Below are 10,778 nucleotides of genomic sequence, written 5' to 3'. Positions count from 1 at the left end.
GGGGCGGGATTCACGGCGGCAAACGGCCATTCTCCGACCCGCTGGGGGGTCGGAGAATGACGCCCCATATGTCATCAGGTATGTTCTTTACTCAGAGTAGTAAGGGTGTGGAATGCCCTGCCTGCAACAGTAGTGGAATCGCCAACACTAAGGGCATTCAAATGGTCATTGGATAGACATATGGACGAGAAGGGAATCGTGTAGATGGGCTTTAGAGTGGTTTCACAGATCGGCGCAACATCGAGGGCCGAAGGGCCTGTACTGCGCTGCAATGTTCTATGTCTGTGGATTACTGGCGCATTGACTACAACATATACCACCGCTACCTGCCCTCTTCCGCAGAAATGCAGGAAAATTATGCAAACCTTTATAAATCTGTGGTTAGGCCACAGCTAGGTTATTGTGTGGTGAGTTGATTATCACACATTATGAAACATCTTAAAGAGTTTGAGAGGGTGCAGATAGATGGGGATTTGATAATGATAGCTTTGCTTAGCAATGGAATAATAATAATGGGCGCTTGAAACGAGATAGGCAAATCTGGTCTGAAACTTGGAAACGTGTCAGTGAAAGATGGGCTACAAAAGCACGAGATGTGATAGGAACAGGCTGTGATTCCACAGATCTGACAGCTGGTAGGTGACGGTCTGGTGGATTGAATGATGGCCTGATGGATTGGATGATTGTTTGATGGATTGGGTGATGGTCTAATGGCATTCAAATGGTCATTGGATAGACATATGGACGAGAAGGGAATCGTGTAGATGGGCTTTAGAGTGGTTTCTATAATAATGGATTGGATTGGGCTGATGGATTGGGTGATGGACTAGATGATAACTGATGAATTGGTTGCTGGATTACATGATGGCCTGATGCATGGGGTGTGTCTGAGTGGAATAGTTAGACTGATGGAGCTCTGGTTAATGGGGTCTGGCTGATTTATGCCTGAGATGAGAGGTTGATAATGTGGGTTTGAGGTGCGGCGCCGCTTGATCTGGGAGCCTGATAGACAAATCTCCTCCCCCTCGTTGCCGTGGGCTCCTCCCATCATCCATTGTGTTGAGGACTCGGCCCCGCCCTCGGCGCAAAGTGGCCAATCAGCGCTCTTCACTCTCTTCTTCATTGTTGATGCATCTCCAAGCAACCAGAGTCCATTGTTCTCACAGACCAATCAGATCCTCGACCTGGAAAAACATGCGGTATAAATAGCGCGGGCGGCCACATGCGCAACACATTGGCGCGAACTGCGGATATAGAAGGACATTATGGTAAGAACACGTGATAGAATGTGGAGAGTCACTGTGTTCCGCACAGAGCCATCAACAGGGATTTGATTGGTCGCGTCTGATGGAATTTGAATGGTGGGGTCTGATTGATGGGGTTTGACTGGTGGTCAGAATTACTGGGTCTGGGGGGAATCTGATTGGGGGGTCTGATTGATGGGGGTTCTGATGGATTGATAGATGGAGGTGGGTCTGATGGATTGATTGGGGGAGTGATTGATGATACAGTTCGAATTTGGAAGTGGGTCTGCTTGATGGGGGTAAATAGGGTTTTGAAGTGGCAGAGGTGGCACCTGCAAGCAGGAATTCCTGAAGATGGATGTGATGCTGATCTCAGTGGTCTACAATGAATGGGAAATCCATTCAGCACTGAAAATCAAAAAGGAAGGACAATTTTCTGAAATTCTAAGGGAAGAGATGATTGCCACAAATTACACCAAAGGGGAGACTTCTCCAACCACCACCATACTGAATTTTCAAAGTAATAATCACCTTTCTCCCCTTTTTAGCGTGAGTGTATTTCAATTCATGTTGGCCAGGCTGGTGTACAGATCGGTAACGCGTGCTGGGAGCTGTATTGTCTGGAGCATGGAATCCAACCGGATGGGCAGATGCCCAATGACAAGACCATCGGAGGTGGTGACGACTCCTTCAACACCTTCTTCAGTGAGACAGGGGCGGGGAAACATGTTCCCCGAGCCGTGTTCATAGATCTGGAGCCCACTGTGATTGGTAAGAGGAAAAATTAATGATGGGTTGGTCAGTCAGAGTTTCATTGAACGCATTACAATATTTCTTTCAGTCACTATGTCCCTGTTGTCAAAATCTCTGTTCCCTGTCTTCAGATGAGGTCCGGACTGGTACCTACCGACAGCTCTTTCACCCCGAGCAGCTCATCACCGGTAAGGAGGATGCGGCAAATAACTATGCCCGGGGCCATTGCTCTGTGGGCAAGGAGATTGTGGATCTGGTCCTGGATCGTGTCCGGAAGGTGGTAAGTTCTGTTTTTCCATCTCGTTTTTTAATTTGTTCAGGGGATGGGGCCAGCATTTACTGCCCCAATTGTCATTGAATAGAATGGTTTGTGAAGCCATTTCGAGGACTTTCAGAGTCAACAATATTGCTGAGGATCTGGAGTCACATAAAGTCCAGATCAGGTGAGGACAGCAGATTTCCTTCCCTAAAGGACGTGGGTGAACCAGGTGCGTTTTTCTGACAATCGATTCATCATCATAGACTTGTAATTCCAGATGACAAAAATGTAATTCCAGCATCACCATCTACCTTGGGGGGGATTTGAACCCGGGACACCAGAACATTCCGCCGGGTCTTTGGATTGCGAGTCCAATGACAATACTGCTATGTCCCCAGACAAAGGCTGAGCTTCCAGAAGAATCGCCCCCATAGAGATTGCAGATTGAAGACTCGCTGGTTTCCCCCGCTGCTGCCTCTCAGTGTCTCCACACAGCGGATCCCCCTGTCCATTTTCATATTCTCCCGTTCTCCATGCCTGCTTTTCCATTCTGTTAGTGAGATGTAGATACGTAATTGAGGGCTGTTGTTGTGGGTCTGGAGTCATGGAGGCCAAGAGGGGCAGCTTTCCTTCCTTCAGAGAGAACAGATCGGACTTTTACAACAATCGGTTCATAGTTATCATTGGACTTTTAATTCCACATTTCAAGTTTCATAATCTGCCATGGTGTCGAAACTGTGTCCCCAGAGCATGAGCCTGTCCCTCTGGATGACTAGTCTAGTGACATTATGGCTAATCCACCAATTTTGTCTGTATTGTGAAGTCTTGTATCTACTCTATTCTGCTGGTTCACTCCAGTTTCTAGGCTTGATTTCCACTGTAGAAGAGGCCAAGTCTCAGTGGCCTGGAAACACTCATTGGGAATTTGCTGTTCTGTAAACCACTGGGTTCTTCCTCCCGTAATGTCGTTCCAAACTGCCCAATCCCAGCGTCTCATTGCTACATCACAACACTGACAGTTTAGAATCTTTCCTCCTGTTCAGGCTTTATATCCAAACATAATTTGGAGAGATCCCATTCCTTGCTTTCTGATTAATGTGTTTTGTGTTTTTACCCACAGGCTGACCTGTGCACCGGACTCCAGGGTTTCCTCATCTTCCACAGTTTTGGAGGTGGCACGGGCTCGGGTTTTACTTCCCTCCTGATGGAGAGACTCTCTGTCGACTACGGCAAGAAATCCAAGCTGGAGTTTTCCGTTTACCCTGCTCCCCAGATTTCCACCGCGGTGGTTGAGCCGTACAACTCTGTGCTGGTGACCCACTGCACCCTGGAGCACTCTGACTGTGCCTTCATGGTGGACAATGAGGCCATTTATGATGTCTGTCGGCGGAACCTTGACATTGAGAGACCAACTTACACCAACCTCAACCGTCTCATTGGACAGGTAGTATCGTCCATCACAGCCTCACTCCGGTTCGATGGTGCCCTCAACGTGGACCTGACTGAGTTTCAAACCAACCTGGTCCCCTATCCCCGCATTCACTTCCCTCTGGCAACCTTTGCCCCTCTTATATCAGCTGAGAAAGCTTACCACGAGCAACTCTCGGTGCCAGAGATCACCAACTCCTGCTTTGAACCAGCCAACCAGATGGTGAAGTGTGACCCCCGCCAGGGCAAGTACATGGCGTGCTGCATGCTGTACCGAGGAGACGTGGTGCCAAAGGATGTCAACGCTGCCATCGCCACCATCAAGAGCAAGCGCTCAATCCAGTTTGTTGATTGGTGCCCCACTGGGTTCAAGGTAAGTGTAGCTTTTGTGTTCAATTCATGGAGATATGGAAAACCTGGGAAATCCTCTCCATTCAGGGAGGTAATGGAATAGGATCCCCCCTCACCCCCCCCCCCCCCATTCATGATCCATTGAGGATCCCATCAGACCAAAAGATATAGGAGCAGAATGAGGACACTCGGACCATGGAGTCTGCTCCGCCATTCAATCAAGGCTGATATGTTTCTCATCCCCATCCCCATTCTCCTGCAGTCTACCCATAACCCCTGATCCCATTATTCATCAAGAACCTATCTATCTCTGTCTTAAACACACAGTAATTTGGCCTCCACAGCCTTCTGTGGCAAATTTCCACAGATTCACCACCCTCTGGCGGAAGAAATTCCCCCTCATCTCTGTTTTAAAGGATCGTCCCTTTAGTCTGAGATTGTGTCATCTGCGTCTAGTTTTTCCTACAAGTGGAAACATCCTCTCCACATCCACTCTATCCAGGCCTTGCTGTATCTTGTAAGTTTCAATAAGATCCCCCCTCATCCTTCTAAACTCCAATGAGTACAGACCCAGAGTCCTCAACCGCTCCTCATAGGACAAGCTCTTCATTTCAGGGATCATTCTTGTGAATCTGCCCTGTTGCTTCCGGTGGAATTCCCTCCCCTCCTAAAGTGAATTGCAGTCCTGAATGTTCCAGGTGAATCTCTGTCTACGACAAACATTCCAGATGCTCAGGGTGTGCATGAAAATAGCAAATGAATTAGCTGCTGAATTCAGACTATTTATAAAGTCAACCTTCCGTCAGAAAACTGTGGCTTTGTAACTGGATGCAGAGCCCAATAAATACGTAGAGCTGGATTTTTGTTCAGTGAAAGACATTTCCTTTTTCATAAATGCAGAGAAATAAGATTGCTGAGAAATAATGGACTCCCTGATGCTGAAATTGCTGCTTAAATAACCAAATTCCTTCTTGGTACAGGTTGGCATCAACTACCAGCCCCCAACAGTGGTACCAGGGGGTGATCTGGCAAAGGTACAACGGGCCCTCTGTATGCTGAGCAACACCACCGCCATTGCTTTCGCTTGGACCCGCCTCAACATCAAATTTGATAAGATGTACGCCAAGCGGGCCTTTGTCCACTGGTATGTGGGGGAGGGGCTGGAGGAAGGGGAGTTCCAGGATGCACGAGAAGACCTGGCCTCACTGGAGAAGGATTATGAAGAAGTGGGAGTTGACTCTTCCTATCTGGACAGAAAGGCTGAGGAGGAGGAGGAATAATATTTATTAATTTAGAATTTTAAAGGTTTAACTAAATTTCAAATGTGACAAAATGTCTTATTAATGCAAAAGTCAAAAGCTTTGACTTAACTAACAAAGAGATATGAAATTATTAAGATGATAAATGTATTTGAAAATCATTTTGGAATTGCTTTATTTTGCAAAAGCTCACAATACACAAGAGATTTGGAAGCGCGATGTAAAAATGTTTGAAATTTGGGAAGTAGTAACAGGAGTTAACATACAGAACAGTACAGCACAGAACAGGCCCTTCGGCCCTCGATGTTGTGCCGAGCCTTGTCCGAAACTGTTGCTATATTTATTTGGTTATAAATATGGCGGTCAATATGGCCGCCTTTCTTAATCCTAATTATGATTGTACTTTTAGAGTCGCCAGGTATCTCTCGATACCGCCACAAAGTTCAACCCGAATACCGATCAAAGAACCAATACACCAGTTAGTTAGTTCAAAGTCAATGCTATTTATTTACACACAGTAAGATCTACTCATGCACGATGATACTATAAGCTAAACTATCTCTAACGCTAACACCTATACTTAACTTTGGGTGCCCACTTAGTCAGAGGAACAATGGCCGTTGTTCGGATCTGAGGCTGTTGGCTTCGAACAGCTAAGGTCATCCGTCTGGTAGCGAGCGTTGACCTTGAACTTACTTGCTTCTGGTGATGCTGGGTCTCTCCGCTTGAGAGCCGAACCCAAGAGACCGAATCTCTCATGGGGGTTCTTTCTTGTATAAGGGGCTGGTTTAGCACAGGGATATATCGCTGGCTTTGAAAGTAGACCAAGGCAGGCCAGCAGCACGGGTTCAAGTCCCGTACCAGCCTCCCCGAACAAGTGCCGGGATGTGGCGACTAGGGGCTTTTCACAGTAACTTCATTTGAAGTTTACTTGTGACAATAAGCGATTTTCATTTCATTTTACTTGGAGGGGCTTTGCGCGCTTTTAGGCGGGCCTTAAACTTGGTCCCAATTAATTGGGCTGCTTCTCGATCATTGTTATCAATCCTAACCAACAAAGAGGTGGGTGTCCTGATGGTTGGGCGTGTCTTAGGTGGCTGGTGGCCCTGCTTTGGTTGTGTCTTTCGGTTGGGGTACTGGCGCCGGGATGTCTGCGACAGTATCAACTATCTTGGATACTGGCCCATCTTTGTTCCTTGGAGATGGGCCTGATAGCCTGATGGCCTGATGTTAATCGACCCAGAGTTTCGATTCCGTCTGGTAACTGCTTCCCAAATATACATTCAGGCTCTATGCCTGCTTGTTGTCTGGTATTGTCCACATTTCCCACCATTTTGTGTTCTGGAAGTGGCCATCCCAGATGGCTACAAAACCAAGATCAAGCTATCCCACTCCCTGTCATTCTGGTGTGCTCCAATAACCGCTTGAAAGTTCCTAAAGTGTCCGACTCCACTATCACAGCAGGCAGTCCATTCCACACCCTAACCACTCTCTGAGTAAAGAACCTACCTCGGACATCCCTCCTATATCTCCCACCCTGAACCTTATAGTTATGCCCCCTTGTAACAGCTACATCCACCCGAGGAAATAGTCTCTGAACGTCCACTCTATTCCCGTCATCATCTTATAAACCTCTATTAAGTCAGCTCTCATCCTCCTCCGCTCCAAAGAGAAAAGCCCTAGCTCCCTTAACCTTTCCTCATAAGACCTATCCTCCAAACCAGGCAGCATCCTGGTAAATCTCCTTTGCACCCTTTCCAATGCTTCCGCATCCTTCCTATAGTGAGGTGACCAGAACTGCACACAATACTCAAAATGTGGTCTCACCAGGGTCTCGTACAGTTGTAGCATAACCCCACTGCTCTTAAACTCAAGCCCCCTGTTAATAAACACTAACACACTATAGACCTTCTTCACGGCTCTATCCACTTGAGTGGCAACCTTCAGAGGTCTGTGGACATGAGCCCCAAGATCTCTCTGTTCCTCCACATTCCTCAGAACCGTGCCCTGTAATCCGCATTCAAATTTTTCTTACCAAAATGAATTCCTCGCACTTTCAGGGTTAAACTCCATCTGCCATTTTTCGGCCCAGCTCTGCATCCTATCAATGTCTCTTTGCAGCCTACAACAGCCCTCCGCCTCATCCACTACTCCACCAATCTTGGTGTCATCAGCAAATTTACTGACCCACCCTTCAGCCCCCTCCTCCAAGTCATTGATAAAAATCACAAATAGCAGAGGACCAAGCGCTGATCCCTGTGGTACACCGCTGGTAACTGATCACCAGTCTGAAAATTTTCCATCCACCACCACCCTCTGTCTTCAATGTGATAATGTGGAGATGCCGGTGTTGGACTGGGGTGAGCACAGTAAGAAGTCTTACAACACCAGGTTAAAGTCCAACATGTTTGTTTCAAACATTAGCTTTCGGAGCACTTCTCCTTCCTCAGGTGGTCTTGACTTACCCAAGGCCTTTTACACATATGTGAGAAATATGAGAATGACTAGAGCGAGGGTAGGTCCGATCAAGGACAGTAGCGGGAGATTGTGTATTGAGTCTGAAGAGATAGGAGAGGTCTTGAATGAGTATTTTTCTTCTGTATTTACAAATGAGAGGGGCGATATTGTTGGAGAGGACAGTGTGAAACAGATTGGTAAGCTCAAGGAAATACTTGTCAGGAAGGAAGATGTGTTGGGCATTTTGAAAAACTTGAGGATAGACAAGTCCCCCGGGCCTGACGGGATATATCCAAGGATTCTATGGGAAGCAAGAGATGAAATTGCAGAGCCGTTGGCAATGATCTTTTCGTCCTCACTGTCAACAGGGGTGGTACCAGGGGATTGGAGAGTGGCGAATGTCGTGCCCCTGTTCAAAAAAGGAACTAGGGATAACCCTGGGAATTACAGGCCAGTTAGTCTTACTTCGGTGGTAGGCAAAGTAATGGAAAGGGTACTGAAGGATAGGATTTCTGAGCATCTGGAAAGACACTGCTTGATTAGGGATAGTCAGCACGGATTTGTGAGGGGTAGGTCTTGCCTTACAAAGCTTATTGAATTCTTTGAGGAGGTGACCAAGCATGTGGATGAAGGTAAAGCAGTGGATGTAGTGTACATGGATTTTAGTAAGGCATTTGATAAAGTTCCCCATGGTAGGCTTATGCAGAAAGTAAGGAGGCATGGGATAGTGGGAAATTTGGCCAGTTGGATAACGAACTGGCTAACCGATAGAAGTCAGAGAGTGGTGGTGGATGGCAAATATTCAGCCTGGATCCCAGTTACCAGTGGCGTACCGCAGGGATCAGTTCTGGGTCCTCTGCTGTTTGTGATTTTCATTAATGACTTGGATGAGGGAGTTGAAGGGTGGGTCAGTAAATTTGCAGACGATACGAAGATTGGTGGAGTTGTGGATAGTAAGGAGGGCTGTTGTCGGCTGCAAAGAGACATAGATAGGATGCAGAGCTGGGCTGAGAAGTGGCAGATGGAGTTTAACCCTGAAAAGTGTGAGGTTGTCCATTTTGGAAGGACAAATATGAATGCGGAATATAGGGTTAACGGTAGAGTTCTTGGCAATGTGGAGGAGCAGAGAGATCTTGGGGTCTATGTTCATACATCTTTGAAAGTTGCCACTCAAGTGGATAGAGCTGTGAAGAAGGCCTATGGTGTGCTCGCGTTCATTAACAGAGGGATTGAATTTAAGAGCCGTGAGGTGATGATGCAGCTGTACAAAACTTTGGTAAGGCCACATTTGGAGTACTGTGTACAGTTCTGGTCGCCTCATTTTAAGAAGGATGTGGAAGCTCTGGAAAAGGTGCAAAGAAGATTTACCAGGATGTTGCCTGGAATGGAGAGTAGGTCTTACGTGGAAAGGTTGAGGGTGCTAGGCCTTTTCTCATTAGAGCGGAGAAGGATGAGGGGCGACTTGATAGAGGTTTATAAGATGATCAGGGGAATAGATAGAGTAGACAGTCAGAGACTTTTTCCCCGGGTGGAACACACCATTACAAGGGGACATAAATTTAAGGTGAAAGGTGGAAGATATAGGAGGGATATCAGAGGTAGGTTCTTTACCCAGAGAGTAGTGGGGGCATGGAATGCACTGCCTGTGGAAGTAGTTGAGTCGGAAACATTAGGGACCTTCAAGCAGCTATTGGATAGGTACATGGATGACAGTAAAATGATATAGTGTAGATTTATTTGTTCTTAAGGGCAGCACGGTAGCATTGTGGATAGCACAATTGCTTCACAGCTCCATGGTCCCAGGTTCGATTCCGGCTTGGGTCATTGTCTGTGCGGAGTCTGCACGTCCTCCCCGTGTCTGCGTGGGTTTCCTCCGGGTGCTCTGGTTTCCTCCCACAGTCCAAAGATGTGCAGGTTAGGTGAATTGGCCAATGATAAATTGCCCTTTATGTCCAAATTGCCCTTGGTGTTGGGTGGAGGTGTTGAGTTTGGGTATGGTGCTCTTTCCAAGAGCCGGTGCAGACTCAAAGGGCCGAATGGCCTCCTTCTGCACTGTAAATTCAATGATAATCTATGATTAATCTAGGACAAAGGTTCGGCACAACATCGTGGGCCGAAGGGCCTGTTCTGTGCTGTATTTTCTATGTTCGATGTTCTATGTTAACAAATCCGTGTTGACTATCTCGCATTAAGCTGCATCTTTCCAAATGGTCATAAATCCTATCCTTCAGGACATTTTCTATTGACTTACCGGCCACCAAAATAAGACTAACCGGCCTATAAGAACGTTCAAACCAGACAAGTGCCCAAACCCAGCTCTTGGTCCAACTCTGCTAGTTCTGGGATCTCCAGTTCATATCCAAGTGCTTTATATTCATGGGTTGGTTCGCTCAGTTGGCTGGGCGACTGGTTCGGACACTAACAGCGCAGGTTCAACTCCCAGACCGATCGGGGTTACCTTGAAACCCCAGACTTCTCAACCTTGCCCCTCACCTGAGGGGTTGTGATCCTCAACTTAAATCGCTGTGGTGGTATGTATTCGGGGTAATACGGTACACCACCAACAGGCTATTGGTGGAGGGATGCCAGGTCCTGATAGGATCTGCCACCTACTGGACTCCACCCAGAAATGCCGGTATAAGAACCCAGTTTTTCCCTCCATTTCCCTCAGCAGTTGCATTCTGTAACCACGCTGCTGGGGATAAAGTTCTGCTTAATAAAGCCTTCAATTGACATTACCTCAACCTGCCTCGCGTCATATTGACGGTGCCACAATTTATTAAGCAGAATTTAAATTGAAGAAAACGACGTGGGAACATGGCGCTCCGAATCACCCCGGAGTGCCTGCGCATCGCACCCCAAGCAGCTAACTCGGCCTCTATCTTCAAACACTGGATGGCATGCTTTGAGGGCTACCTCCAAACGGCCCCCGGCACACCGACTAACAAACAAAAGATGCAGGTCCTCTATTCCAGGGTGAGTCCTTACGTCTACTCCCTTATCGAGGACGAGGACGGTTTCACCGGT

At 47.2% G+C, this 10,778-nt stretch overlaps 1 protein-coding gene across 1 annotated transcript; it reads left to right on the top strand.

Moving 5' to 3' along the window:
- Nucleotides 1-1,241: 1,241 nt before the first annotated feature.
- On the top strand, nt 1,242-5,455 carry LOC140399002 (tubulin alpha-3 chain-like). Its single transcript, XM_072488043.1, has 5 exons — nt 1,242-1,268; nt 1,793-2,015; nt 2,129-2,277; nt 3,377-4,057; nt 5,016-5,455. The coding sequence occupies exons 1-5, from the start codon at nt 1,266-1,268 to the stop codon at nt 5,313-5,315; spliced, it is 1,356 nt and encodes a 451-aa protein (XP_072344144.1). The 5' UTR covers nt 1,242-1,265; the 3' UTR covers nt 5,316-5,455.
- Nucleotides 5,456-10,778: the final 5,323 nt, after the last annotated feature.

This window comes from Scyliorhinus torazame, chromosome 22 (genome assembly GCF_047496885.1).
Source record: "Scyliorhinus torazame isolate Kashiwa2021f chromosome 22, sScyTor2.1, whole genome shotgun sequence".
Lineage (NCBI taxonomy): Eukaryota > Metazoa > Chordata > Chondrichthyes > Carcharhiniformes > Scyliorhinidae > Scyliorhinus > Scyliorhinus torazame.
Note: the sequence above shows the minus strand (reverse complement) of the source record. Positions and strands in the feature narration are given on the sequence as shown.